Source organism: Centropristis striata, chromosome 6, assembly GCF_030273125.1.
Source record: "Centropristis striata isolate RG_2023a ecotype Rhode Island chromosome 6, C.striata_1.0, whole genome shotgun sequence".
Lineage (NCBI taxonomy): Eukaryota > Metazoa > Chordata > Actinopteri > Perciformes > Serranidae > Centropristis > Centropristis striata.
Window position 1 is genome coordinate 13,068,040 of NC_081522.1, and position 15,110 is coordinate 13,083,149.

At 40.0% G+C, this 15,110-nt stretch overlaps 1 protein-coding gene across 2 annotated transcripts in view; it reads left to right on the forward strand.

Moving 5' to 3' along the window:
* The window catches only part of sema4ba (sema domain, immunoglobulin domain (Ig), transmembrane domain (TM) and short cytoplasmic domain, (semaphorin) 4Ba), a 54,870-nt gene that overhangs the window by 32,325 nt on the left and 7,435 nt on the right, over positions 1-15,110 (forward strand). For both annotated transcript variants that reach the window (XM_059335521.1, XM_059335522.1), the window contains exons 3-8: positions 10,094-10,254; positions 10,441-10,503; positions 11,483-11,581; positions 12,114-12,225; positions 12,442-12,558; positions 12,888-13,045. In XM_059335521.1, the coding sequence (XP_059191504.1) occupies positions 10,094-10,254; positions 10,441-10,503; positions 11,483-11,581; positions 12,114-12,225; positions 12,442-12,558; positions 12,888-13,045 (710 nt within the window). The remainder of the gene's footprint in view (positions 1-10,093; positions 10,255-10,440; positions 10,504-11,482; positions 11,582-12,113; positions 12,226-12,441; positions 12,559-12,887; positions 13,046-15,110) is intronic.

Here is a 15,110-nt window from a genome sequence, read left to right on the forward strand (position 1 = left end):
TTTAGTTTGATGTCTAAAGACTAGTTTTTCGGTTTTAAATTGTGATTTAAGGCAAAAAAACAAGTTTCATCCTGCTGATGAAGGTTAGCTTGGCCTGGTGGTAGAAGTTGTCTTGCTGTTTTAATGTCTGTTCTGCTACACTGACATTTTCCAGCCTCCCGCAGAAGGACTTTGTCACATTGTGTTTACAGTATCAAAGCAGAATGCAGAGCTGCGGGGCCTCAGGGACCTGAACTTTATGCAGCAGAAACCGCCTGGTCTCGTCATGGTTTCTGGTCCTCTCTGTCCTATCTGGATGCCAGTTAGCTTGACGGTTTGCATGCCTCAACCCCGGTAGTATAAGCGAGCCCGAGCTGCTTGGCTGCTTCTCATCCCGTAGCGTTTCTGTAGACCGTCTTCCCCTCCTCTCTCCTCTTGCTCTCTCTGTCCCCTGGTCCCCGCCTCTGCCTTAATGAAGAGGGTAATCTGCCATGAATAATGAATGGGGATTTGTATGTGTTATGGTGTGAACACTTGTCTGGTTCTCATTATGTGCCTATCAGGACGGATCATGGGTTCAGGGAGTAGAGCCTGCATCTGCTTTTCTCTCTCTGCTTTTGTTCCAGGCTTTAATGCGGACCATACTGAATGGCTTAGTGTTTTGGAACACTATTTAAAGGCACACCTATAAGCCGTTTATGTTGCCTGTCTTTGCCTGTTGATCTGCTCAGCCCTCTGTTAGACATCATGCGCGTGGACACTTTAGACAATTTAGAGGCCATGCACACAGCCACCAACCCTCCCACAATGGGAGTAAGGCACTTTTTAATTATTCAAAGGCTGTCATGTCTGGACCAGTAGAGTCAACCACTCTCAAGTAATTCAAAATGACAGCAGTGTCAAGTGAGATAACAGCTTTTCAATACTGTGTTGGTGCCACATAGCTGAACAGCAGTTCTTAATGGTATGAATGCTTAAACACACTCCACTACTGTAGATTACTGAAAGACCTGTTCAAGTGGAAAGTCATTGCAACTGTTACACAGGTTTTTATGAATTAGTTTCCATTCTTATTTTGATTAACTGAATTATATTGTAGAATAATGGCAAATGGAAATAATAGTGACCAGGGCTCACCAAAATTTAACAGAACCCAAAATTATGTTACAAAGACAGCAATAATTTTGATCAGCAATTAATAGTTGAACGTTTTTTTCGAGTAAAAATGCATCAAACTTTAACAATCACTTCTGTTTAAAAAATATCTAAGTTTGATTATTATTTTTACTGATATTGCAATTATGATATCACTAACAATATTGGAAGGAATTATCATTATTATCATTTCCATTTCAGATGTTAACACACAAACAACTAATAAAAGTATTCAGATTATCTTAAAAAGAAAAGATGAAACATGCATTTTCTGTGGATATCATAATCGATTAATCAATCAATCAGTCAATAATTTCAAAAGACTGTTATGTAGATTGCATTGAAAAAAAAAATTAGCTACATTCAGTTCTTTATTTATGATCCCGTTTTATAGATTTAATCAGGGTAATACTATGTGATTTATTCGTATGTAAAGATACAGCGGTAAATACAACAGCTGATGATTTGACAATGTTGTAATATGTATATACTCTGTAATGTGAGTAATGTCTGTGTGACTGACCAGTCTCCACCTCAGCGATCATTTTCAATCTGTCATATAAAGACAAATGATTGATCCTGAAATCACAGACGTTTATGACACCCAGCCTTTCCAGTCCACCAGGGAGCAGGATATAAATCAAACCAAGCAGAACCTGTGAAAACACTCTCAATGCACATTCATTTTCAAGGTGTTGCGAGGACACCCAGCTGTGTTTCTGTCCCTACTGTAAATACGCAGCATGGAGTCAGGCCCGTCAGGTCAGAGTGCTGCTGTACAGTCGAAACAAGTCACGACCTCTCGTATGATCGCTTTGTTCTTGATGCTCCAGCCTTGTTCAGAGGAGGGGTCATGGGGAGTTCCTGATAACCAGCAGCTGGTTTACATTATTGTGGTTAATCTGGGGTCAGCTTGTGTTGCTCCCTGACCAACAGATTGCCCTGTCAACCCTTTTCATGGGAAAAAGATCCTTTAGAGTCTCTTCTACAAAGTACAGATTTAATAGATTTGCAGGAAGGTGTTTTATTTAAACGTTAGCACATGAATTAGTTTCTGTCCCCCTAATTGCACCTCTAAAGCCTGTTAATGCTCATCCCTGCTGTGTGGATACGCACATATTTATCCCTACACTTTGCAACTGTGCTGGTATTTACAGTATGTGCAGCATTTACAGCATAACTTCCAGCCTCTGTTTCCTGAAGCTGTGTTCAAAATTGCCACCAATCTCAGCATCAGCATGGTGCAGAGGAGACAATATCCTGCTAACAACATGCAACCCCACAACTTACCAATACAAACAGCAGGCTCACAGCTTGCCTAATGAATCTCCTGGTGAATTGACCCTCTTGGCCTGTTGTCTTAATGCCTTCCAGATGCTTCAGTCTCTGTCCTTCAGCTTCCCAGGTCTACTCTCCCACACAATTACCCATTAAGCAGCAGTTCTTAATAGCTAGTTTAAAATTACTTGGAATAATTTAGTTAGCGCTGCAGTGTGGCCTGTTTTCTGTCTTGATGTCACAAGACAATGCAACAGTAGTGGGAGTTCTGCTGTTGCTCTGAACCAGTTGGAGTCCTGTTGGCACTGCAGTTTCCCGTTGCAGCGGCCATTGTTTCCCTCTTAGCAGAGGGTCGTAATCACTGCGTCTCAAAGCAATTGGATTTACGAGGGTTCATCTGTTCTATCTCGAGCAAAGTCCTTGAACAAGTACAGTAGGCAGATGAACACAAAGAAATTAGATTTGTCCCTGGTGTCCCTTTGCTCTGCCTGCCTGGGCAGGTTCTTCCTTCTTTGAAGTGTAATTACTGTCTTGTGTCTTTATTTTAACAAGCTTATTCTAAGGTTGAATTTAAACAAGTTGCATTACAGTTTTCCACCTCTGACTTCAAGGATACATTTTGTCCGAGATTCTCAGAACCTGGTTCATTCTGCCTTTAAGATGAATAAGGATTACCTCTCTGTATGCTGGTGTCACTGCATACATTAAGATAGTTTGCTTTTCAGTTAATGGTAATCCTGTATTTGTTTTTTTTTTTTTTTTTTGCACTTTGATCATAAAGTCTTTATCTTGTAGTGTTTGTGAGTCATTTTACTTCAATAATACTTGGAAAAAACAATGTTATTGATTGTTCAGTTGGTTTTATTTTCTAATGTTGTTGTTGCTGTTTCTGTTAATCTAATACTGCAATACTGCCAGACATTGAAGGCTTTACTGCAACTTCTTCTCCACCAAGTCAGTGGATGATGACCAGTAACAATGATGAAAAAATGTATTTATATAAACCAAAAGCACTATTCTTTATAAAATGACAAACTACTCATCATCATCTCGGAGCTATTCCTTATTTTTCATGCTGACAATAATCATTGTTTCTCAGTTTATCTTGCAAAGACACATTTACTTTAATGAAATTATTTTTATCCAGTTGTAAGGACAGTTTGTTGAAGAGCAATTTGCCACTGATATTCAGTATATTTGTGTTTGCTTGTAGTTCTGTAGAAAATAAACAAGAATGGCTGCTGTAAATGAGGTGCAGTTGCCTGATCTCCTGAACGTACATCTGTACGAGCTGATAAAGGCAGCCCCCTCATAGGGGAGGCCTCTGATTGAATCAGCCCGTTATAGTTGCCCTACAAAAGAAAGCACTTAGATCTCTGTCACTAAAGGACAAATTACTCCACAGCTCCCCTCTAGAGGGGATGTTCCACTCTTTTAATTATCCTTCTACTTTTTTTGGACACAGACCCATCAGGAAATCAGCTGTAAAAATGTAGAAGGATTCCTTTAAGCCCAATATAATTAATTCCCCCCTTTAAATAGATTAGCAAGTCTGGTCTGGGCGAGTATTTCAATCCATTTAGCAGTGCCATTTGCAGAAATTACTTTTAATTACATAATAATGGCAATTATCTCATATTGCTTACAGCTGCCAGGGGTTGAACCAATGAGTGTGCTGTTTATGCACTTCTCCAAAGGGTCGCTGAAGTGCTCTGAAGCAGACAAAGCTGCTCTCTCTCTGGATCAGAGGTCTAGTAACAGTGATACGGTGAAGTGTAAAGTCCTCCAGCTCTGCTTGCTGCTTCTCTTCATGTGAAGTGTGAACAGAGGGTCATGTACCTGCTTAACCTCTGACCTGTGTTTCCATCATCAGTCAAGCAGAGACAGCACAGTGGTGAGGCGTTTAGTTGGTTCTTCTGTGTAATTAAGTTGCTTTATTAAAACAAATGTTAAACTATTTTCTTGATTATTTGATTGAGAAACTGAGATGTATAATCTATACTCTGTATAGATTCTATAAGTCTCAGGAGCTCTGCTAGAAAGCTGAACATGATTCTTCTGAAAGATGTTCCCTCATTTTGTGATTTGATGGTGGGGGAGAGCGCCATCTATCAAAATGATCCATAATCCTCCACACTGTAGGCGTTTAGGCTGAGATCAGGTGACCATGGAGGTCAAAGCATAGGTTTTACATCATTGTCATACTCATCTGGCCTAGGAGGTTATGTTTTCTGTTTAGTTTGTGTGTTTGTCTTTCTGGTTGTCTGTCAGCATTACATAGCACTATAAAGTACTGGCCCAAGCCAATACATTTTAGAGCAGATCCAAATTACGGGGCAGATACACAAAGTAAAAACACTGAGTGATGGGGTATTTGTGCTGTAATTGGTGGTGTTGGAAATTGGAAATATTAGTTCCTGATCATATTTCATCCATCACCTGATCTGTTTCCATTGCTCTTCATTGCCATGCAGATCCTGGAAACAGCTGTCAATGTGTTGCATAGACACTTTGAGCACATCTCTAACGTCCATGTTGTTTACGGCTCAAAGCTCATGAACACACTAAAGTCGCAAGAACAACTTTGCAACTTGGGAAAATCTTTAGGAGCTTGTTAATGCACCGTTTGCCTTGATGTTCGAAGGCTGTGCTCTTCGAGTGCCATTCTAGTTCACTTGTTGCTTCAGGCACCTGGTAACATGGAGCTCAGTGTTGCTGCATTTATTCCCAAAAGCATATTTCCTATGATTTGTCACCTCTCTGTACATGTTTTCTCTAATTTAGAGTCACTGATTTCATTATTTCTCACAGGGTCACTTGTGTTGTAAATAACTCAACTAGAAGTTCATAAGTAGTAGTTGTTTGCCAGTCAAAAACTTTAAAAATACAGAACTTAGGAATGTCCTGTATGGTCACGGAAAGGTGAACATCTGTCCTTTGTAACAAAACTTCCTCAAAGGTTCCCTCATAAGAAAAAAAGCAACATGGACAAGAGGTCTAATAAAGTGAACATGAACCAGGGTGTAATGTTACTGTACGTTGTACCTCTTCAGTCGCTGACATGATGGCCACTTGACTGCCCTGTCTGACACCCTGTATCTGTGGCTGCAGCAGATATGAGCTGCTCCTCGACTCTAAAGTGCTTCCTGTGAACTGTCCTGTCTGTTTCCCCTCTATCTGATACACCACAACATTTCTGGGGCCGCATTGTCATGAAATAGCCCCTCAAGAATCAACCTCAGACAGTAGAACAACAATAGAGGGGATTCTTTAAGAGACTGTGGTGTAGGCAGGAGGGAAGAGTAGAGAAAGTTCACATAGGGTACACTCATTAGCTTGTGATGTTGTTTTAGCATTAAGAGTCTGCACGGTGTTCGACCTTTTGGAGTTATTTTATCTGAGCTATGTGGTCTCAAGACTGTGTTGCTGCTTATGGCTACTTTTGTTCAAAGTCAGTACAAATACTCAACAACTCAATAACTTGTAAGGCTACAACATAAATACTCTTTGTCTCATTTGTGAGTCATAAAATACCCATCACAGTTTGACTTGAAGGTATTGTCTTCTAATTGCTTGGTAGGGTTGACCAAAGACTGTACATATATAAAAGATGGACAACATGATGACAGTCCATTGGTGGCAATAAAAAACGTATAGGTAAAAAACTCCCAAAAAGAACGCTCCCTCTATGTTAGTGGCTAAGACATGAAACAAAACTAAAAAAAGATAGTTGACGTCATTTTAGGTAATTCTTGTCACACCAATGTTAATGTCATGTTAATGGACATGATAAAATGGGGTTGAAATGTCGAGGTTGACAGCTGTGACCGTTTTGCAATTGGTCAGACAGGTGTATGATCAGGACCACCGGATCATGCTGTGCAGACTCTAGCCTGATTTCCACCGGGCGCGTTACTGCAGCGTAACGTCAGCGTCGCGTATGACATTGCAAATAGGTAACACTCTAATCAATGAGAGCATTTCCACCGGGCGCGTAGCGTAACGTTACTGCAGCGTCGCGTCAGCGTCTCTACGCGAGCATTAGGTAGGACTTCTATTTCTCCGCGAGACGCTGCCAACTCGCGTGAATCTCAACAGAGCAGATCGCACCAGACAGGAAGTCTGACTCAGAATCAGCGTAAAACACTTCCGCCCCTTTCAAAATAAAACACAATACGCAGTTCATGCAGCCTAAAACTACTTCACATCAACGTTATGTTATGACCGGGGCACCAGATCGGCAATCAATCAATCAAAGGGTCTCAGAGGATCGGCGACACGGAAGACAAGAGACTGATTGTTGAAGTGGAACATCATACAATCATTTATGACATAACATATTGTTTTTATAAGGATAGATGGTCAGATCAACATATCTTTCACCTCAGAGAAGCAAAGTAAGTTGGTTTTTGTTGTTGTTGTTTACTTTATACACACAGTTTATCCATAGACTGTATAAATAGAGTTTAAAGTTTATCACGGGATCTTGCGGTCTCCCTTATGGTCAGGATTATCGCGTGATCTCGTTATCTCGCGTGTATACGGCCGGCTCGCTAAGCTGACGTGCTGCTGCAGTAACGCGCCCGGTGTGAATTGACAGACGCAGCAAAAACGCTGTGGAGACGTGCTGCTGCTGTAACGCGTCCGGTGGAAATCCCCAGTCTGGCTCAAAATGGCGTCACCAGAGCTCGATGGCAGCAACTGTAACCAGGATATTTTGGCTTCATTTTTGTACAGTGGGAGAAAATTGGAGACACTGGGTCCATCTTTATATACAGTCTGTAAATTTGACCAAAAAAGCAATTTGACATTCATCTGTTCCAAGTCAACATACAGTGCCACCAAGAGCTCACATCAGAGTTAATTTACTTGTAAAAGTAAAAATCGGTAAAGTAGACTAGCATGGTTGAAACTTTACATGTGTCTCCAACACGAGTAAGGTGACCCTTCTGAAGGCCTCTACCATCACGACATTAAAATGAGGCCATGCAATATTGATTAGAGCAACTTTAAGCGTGCTGCTGCAATTTGACCCTGTTATTTCAACACTGACCAGTCGATTCTTTTTTTAAGCACAACTTTTTATTAATAGAGTGCAAGAGCAAAACATGTCGTTAAAATATACCATTTAACAATTACCTGCCCCTCAGAGGAATACAAGATTGTAAACCAATAGGCCTCTACTGAGAGATGATTAATGTTTTCCTGAAATTGTAAATGGAAAGCTTTGTGTGGTTGCAAACCCTCCTGGATCTCTTTAATGATACTCAATTAAGGGCCCTATTGTTTTTCTTCGTCAGCTGTGGTCGCTAAGTATGACAGTGGTGATCTGACTCCAGAGAATAATTGTGTAGATATCAACCTCTGTGAAAATCCCTCAAAGCTTTTGTTTTGGTTCAAGCTTTGGCCTTTGTCTCTCTCTCCCTGTAAATCACCGTTAAACTTCTCAAGACTCTGTGGGGAGGAAAAAAGGGGGGAGGTACCAGCTCATAGCAGGACTCCATTTATCCTGTGATGATAGTGGAAAGCAGAGAGAAAGGCTCCGATGGGTCCATGTACAGTACGCAGAGCAGAGCCTCTTGTGGTTTTACTGACAGATTTAACTACAGTAGGACTCTCTGTTGCCACAGCGACGGGCTGCTATTAACACGATGTTTTCCCGAGGGAGAGGAAGTCTCAACCTCCTGTACCGACCCTCTGAGGTGAGGTTATACCAGGTCATGCATACTACAGGGTACAAACCACATAGTGTGCTTATTATCAGTATAACTTAATGACACCTTACTCTATCTGGACTGGATTAGTTTTACGCCGGAAAGTGCTATAATTGTAATTATTACTACCAGCATCTGTGGGTTTTAATCCAGCATAAGTCTGTCATGCCTGTAATAATTATCATTCTGGAAAGTGAAAATACTACTAACAATAGCAGAACTGACTCTCGCTTAATATAATAATGCATTATGTTTTTGATGACTTGAAAATATGATGAAGATAAAAAACAGGAGATGGTTATGTATTTTTTCTTTCTTTTGAAGGTGGTCTGAATTTTGCCTTTTTTTCTTTTGGTTGTTCCTGATGAAATGATTTCAGCACTCTTATATTAATTTAAGATATTGGAAGGAGGATGCTGCTTTTTTTTTTTTTTTTTGCCAAGAGTAGGGTCCAAAGCAAATACTATCAGTTCTTGGGAGGGCCTCGCTTTTTTTTTTCTTTTGTGAGACATAATGTTCAGCCTCAGTGATTTATATATAAATCACACAGAACTACATTCTTCTGCAAACATTGATTTCCATCATCGAGAAAAACAAAATATTAGAGGACCTTACAATAAAACAATATAAAAAATAGAGTTCTTTGGCCTGTTATTTTTTCCTCATTCGTCACATTATGGGAGCAAAGGTCTTGTATCAGAGCTCCAGTCACTTCAAGTTTCCATCAGCTCCCTGCTTCTGTTTATGCTGGCATGCAATTAAGGCAAGTTGTTCAAGCTGGGCCAGCAGTGAAAGCCTCCAGGCTGCTGCAAATCTGAGCCACACATGGGCCTTTAAAGCAGTGATTAGTACAGTTGATGATTTAACCCTTGGCTTCAGTCGGGAGGTGTTAAAGTATTCTGAGAGAATAATTTACTTACTGTAGAAAAAATTGGAGGAATTTTCTCTCCCTGGTCTCACTTCTTATTCTTGACAGGATTTAGAAGTTGCAGTTACACACACACACACACACACACACACACACGCGCGCACACACACACGCACGCACACACACACAGAGAAACACAGGCATGTTGATTTCTTTTCATCTGTTTTTTTGTCTTTACTGAATACTGCATGAGGCTCAGATCCTTGGCTGCTGTAGCTTTCCTGTGGATGGTATATCACAAGTCTAGTAACACTGAGTAATGAAACAGACGGAAATTACCTCAATGTTTATATCCAATAATGCTATGTTTCTGGAGCATCCTGGTGGCTTTGAGGTCTGAGTTGCAACATTCACCATTCGAGTCAGGCTGGAACTTTGCTCTCCTCGTTCCCTGTCAGCTCTGTACTGTGTACTGCATTATAAAGGTTGAATTGACAGAAAAAAATTCTTAAAAATATTTCTGAAAAAGTGAATATGAACATATCGTGTCACGATTATCCTGGTTCTGATTAATTCTGATGATTAAATCATAACAAAAATGATCACATTTCACTTAAAATGTCACTGAAAGATGTACAAACTGAAACAAACACCTGGGATAATTTTACATTTTGATTTGAAACAAATATTTTAATGCATCACAAATTTTAAGTGTATTTCAGCATGAGCAACTTATATCGTCCCATTCCTTAAGACAAGTCATGGTTGTATTTTATGAAATCTACTACGACTAAATCTTCTACTAAATAAATAAATAAATTTATGCAATCTTCTACTACTCTAATTTAAACCATATCACCAACATTAAAAGCACACAAAACGTTTCCAGGCTGTGTAGTTGTCATGAGAAACGGGACAACTCAGTGAGACTTTTCAGGTTCCACACATTGTGCTAATGTGTCTAATTCATGTAAAGTCATCAAATTTTATGATCACACTCAAAACATCAAAATGCTTTAATTTGCATATTCAAGTGCTTTTTTTTGTTGTTGCATTTTTCGGCCTTTAATTGTCTCTCTTCTCCCCTGTTTCGGTCCAGATGCGAAGGAGAGGACAACCAAAAGTTTCTCAGTCGATGGAGTCGTCAACTTCACCTCTCTCCTCCTCAGTACCGAAGACAACACACTGTATGTCGGTGCTCGGGAGATTCTCTTTGCTCTCAACCTCACTGATATCAGTGCAGTCAAGCTACAAAGAAACGTAAGAGCCAAGCATCTTTAAACTGCAGTATCGTATACAGTATCTTGCATCAATATGAATGTAGTTATAATAGGATCCCAGAGGTACAATATGAATATGATTAGGTCCCAGAAGGCCAATGTGAATATAGCCTGCATCACTGAATTATACCTCCAGTGTGAGTCTGAAAGTGTTTCCCTCCTGCAGCTCACGTGGAAAACTCCTGTGAAGAAGAGAGACGAGTGCAGTTTCAAAGGCAAAGACCTGCAGGCAAGTGAACTGCTGGTGGAAAAGCTCAAGTGGCTTAACTCACATGGCTCAAAGTGTATTTACATGACTGCACGTTTATCTTGTTGGTCAAGTTGACTATTGTTGCAGGGCACTTTGGAAACAGATTCAGGCAAGAACCCTGGAAATTTCCTGTCAAGTCGTAACTTTCCATTCTACAACAATGGATCTTCCCTTCCTTTCAAATAAACTTTTCCTCTATTACATTTCTTCTGTCAGCGTACTGCACTACCACTTTCACATGCAAAACACACCCAGAACCTTGAATTCCTGATTACAAGAGGGAGCACATTACCAGTACGAATCTGTATCTGTTTTGAATAATAAAAGTAATCTCAGAATTGCCAGATGCAAAAAAAAAATTTTAGCAATACATTTTGCAGTACAAATACTCAGTTTTTTCTAAACTACTGTGATAAGTCTGCAAATCAATATTGTTTTCTTTTCATTGTTCTTTACATTCTAAGTAAGTGCCTTGAAGCAGAAAATAAAAAATATTAGCAAGTTACATTGTTTGGATGATTGGGAAACAAATGTGCTATTAAAAAGAAATGCTTTATTTATCTTTATAAATACTGCTTAATCACCTATATCCTGCATGAATGAATGCAACATTTATTGCCTCCAGGGGCTTTGCACAAACAGCATAAAAGAATATCAAAACAACATCTAAAAAAAATACATGACAGCACATAACTTAAAACTAAGGCTTATCCAACCTCTTAAAAAGCATCGTTTGAAAAAGCTGAATGATGCATGGGACAAAAAAATACAGCATGTTTAAATTCAATGGGTTATCTGAACAAGAGTAATAAAAGTGGTTAATCTTAGCTCTAAAACTGGTCTCATCATCAGTTAAGAGGCCTATCAGTGCTGCATCATCTGCAAATTAAGTATGTAAGCAGCTGAAAAGATAATTTCAATCATGTTAATTCAATTCTTTTCAATGTTTCTAACACAGACGGATTGCTTCAACTACATCAAGATTTTACTACGAATAAACAGCACTCATCTGTACGTGTGTGGAACATACGCCTTCAGCCCCACCTGTGCTTACATAGTAAGTGTTTGTATGAAGCTGTCACATCTGTTGCAGTGACATGCTGTGTGCAGCCTGCACAAGGATCCAAACAGCTGTGTCATTCATTTTGTTGTTGAGAAGTTGATTTCCCCGGCGCAGGACTTTATATGTGGTGTTTATTTATTAGATTCTAGAGGAAAATCTGATGCATGCTGCTTCCTGCCTCTCAGCTCACTTAGCAGTCTGACTGAGGCCCATGCTCAGCTAGACGCAATATACTGTATGTACATTATTTTATTATCTCCTGTGCTGAAGGGAAATGGATCAAAATATTTAATGCAAGTGATCAGATTATATAAGGATCGACCCAGTTTGCAAACCTTTCCTACAAATCCTTTAAAGCCTTTTAGAACTATCCATAACAAACAATGCAGGGATGACCTGTGCTTCAACTTTACCCAGAGTCTGACTGACCATCTCACTGAGGGACAGACGACAGCGGTGACTGTCAGAGCAGGTTACAGCTCTACTTTTCAGCTAAGTCTGATGTGTGTGTGTGTGTGCTCTCCAGAACACTGCAGACTTCTCCCTTGTCAAGAGTGATACGGGTGAGATTGTTACGGAAGATGGACGGAGCCGCTGCCCGTTTAACCCTGAATACAAGTCCACTGCCATCATGGCTGGTAGGTCCCAAAAAAATGGCCGTTAGATAGAATCAAGTTCTGTTTAATTGTTTTGATTGAAAGGAGCCATATTGGTAATCAGTAACAAGATACAGGAGGTTGATATGTAGACAAACTGAGGCATAACCTCTGTATTTCATTAACTTGGATGACGCAGAAGCCCAATCCCCATGGTAAACACTGTGATTATGCTGGTCTTCTTCAATTGCATTGCAGATGGAGAGCTGTATGCTGGTACAGTCAGTAATTTCCAAGGAAATGAACCCATCATATACAAGAGTCTAAGCCAAGGAACTGCTCTAAAAACAGAAAACTCACTCAACTGGCTGCAAGGTACAGTGCTATAGCTCAAAGGCAATGCTTTTCATTATATTTGAATGTAATAAAAAATATTTGATATCACATTTTGATATCACACCTTGTATAGGATAAATGACATTCTCTAACTGTTTGTGCCAGATATGCCATATGAGAATAGAATTTGACACCATTAGAGATTATATAGATGAAACGTGTTTACCTGCAATCCATCAGCCTCCCTGTCGTAGCTGAATTTTCCATTTAGTGTGTTGATGTCAGGGGGAATCGGGACATCTGCCCCTGGATGCCTAGATTTCATATACTGTAGGTTGACAGTATTGTTTGCGTCGTTTTTCTTTCAGACCCGGCCTTTGTTGGCTCTGCCTACATACAGGAGAGCCTGCCCAAGGGCAACCCAGTGGGCGATGACGATAAGATTTACTTCTTCTTCAGTGAAGCAGGAAAGGAGTTTGATTTCTTTGACAACACCATTGTGTCACGCATTGCTCGTGTGTGTAAGGTGAGTGATGCTTGAAGGCAGATAGTCCATCTAAAGGGGCCTTTTTTCCTCCCTTTAGCAATATATCCTGCCACCCCCTCACATCACTATAGGAATCTATCAGATCAGGGCGGGTTCTGTTTGTGTTGAGTACATGCTCCTTCAAAGACGTATATTCAGCCTTCTGAAAGCTTCCTGCAGCCTAAATGTGATGAGTATAGCTGGCAGTCTTTCTAGGCAGGATCTCTTGTTACAGAAAAACATTCTTCCTTCATGTTTCCTCTGTTTGATTATTTTTCTCCAGATCCTCTCCTCCCTCACTTCTTATCGTGTTTCAACAAATATTTGCGTTCAGACAGGACTTGGTAGCCAAGTCAGAATGTCTTCAGATTACAGTAGCAGAAGATCCATGCACAGAAAGCGATTATCACCTGCTGAAATACTTAGGGCTTTTTAAACTAACATGCAGACCTCACACAGTGTAAGTTCATATATTTTAGTGTCTTCTCAGTTGTGCAAACATCATTAATATCACAAACCACTTCTCCAGATCAGACTGCTGCTTGTCTCTGTGAAAATAATCGTGTTTATCGCCGTCCAAGAAGAATGTTGAATTCGGGCCGACAGTTTGACGTTCACAGCAGATAAAAGTTGTTTGAGGACATTTCTGGGATTTCAAACTTGTTATGTGACACAATCTAAAATGTTTTTTTATTACTTGTTATCTCCGACATCATGGTTATGTTTTCAGTTCGGCTTTTCCATCTGTTTGTCAGCAGGACTACAGAAAAACTACTGGTCAAATTTTCATGACATTTGGTGAAAGGGTGTATGTATCATAGACTGTATATAAATAATGGACGTAGTCACCGTGACGTCACCCATTGGTTTGTGGACTGCCCGTTGGAAGCCTCGAGTTCAGCGTTACACTCGTCGCCATCTTGCGTCGCCATCATGTTTCCGATACGCGGAGCAGACCATAATTAGACTGTGGCGGAGCGCGAGGGATCTGACGACACTAACTACACGCATCTCTACACCGGCAACCCGACTGAGAGAAGCCGCTGCTAAATCATGTTAGCATTAACTGGAGCATTAACTGGGATGTTAGTTTTGGCTAGCAAAAAAACAAAAACAAAATGTATCTTTCTTACCTCAGAAAACTGAGCAGCGACTCCTTGGAGTGGTTAGTCCAACCAAACGCTGAACAAGACATTTTACTGAACAAAACTTTCAAATAAACTGTCATTAAGTGAAAATATAGTGTGAAAGGGTCAAAGTTATGAGACCAAACCGCTAAACGTCCTCTTTTCTATCTATATAATGTTGTATATAACTTTATTGACACGTTGCCGTGGATACGCTCTGCTTCTCTCCTGGTGACGGCTCGCCTTGTCAGTGATCTGTCAATCAAAGCTAGAAACGCCCCAAATCATACGATTCTTTATCTTCTATTTTCTTCTAAATGGGGCCATTATTAGAACTATTGACATCAAATTGTCTTGAAGAAGATTTTTTACTAGCGATTGAGACCATAATGTTGTCCCTGAAAATTTTTTCTGAGGTAATAAATCAAGTGAGAAGTTTTCAAATTTAGCACTGAAATGAATGGGCAGATTTCTTTTGCAGCCAAACTTAGCACCCCCTATTGGAATTTTCGGTGAATTGCAGGCTTTATGCACTTCCTGGTGGCTTCCATGCTCAGGCACGGAGATTGCCGCCTGGTATGTATGAGCAGAGGAAGAATCCATTCAATTTCTGCTAATTTTAAATTGCCATAAACCTCTCTCTGAGTGCCCTTCTAGATTTTTGTATGTTTAAAAAAAATACTTTTTAGGACTCTACATTGAGAGCCAATATGTTTCTCTTGTAGATAGCTGAGCTGTGAATCACAGGCGGGGTTATATTTTCTTCATCTTAATACAATTATCTTCTCAGTTTCTCATAAATAATGACTCATGCATCATGATGATGATAGGTTTTCTCACATATGGTTAAAATATTGTCTAAACATAAAATATCCTGGTACACATTACCAATGAGGAAATTAGTAATAATGTCAATAATGTTGGGAGTGTCCTTCCTT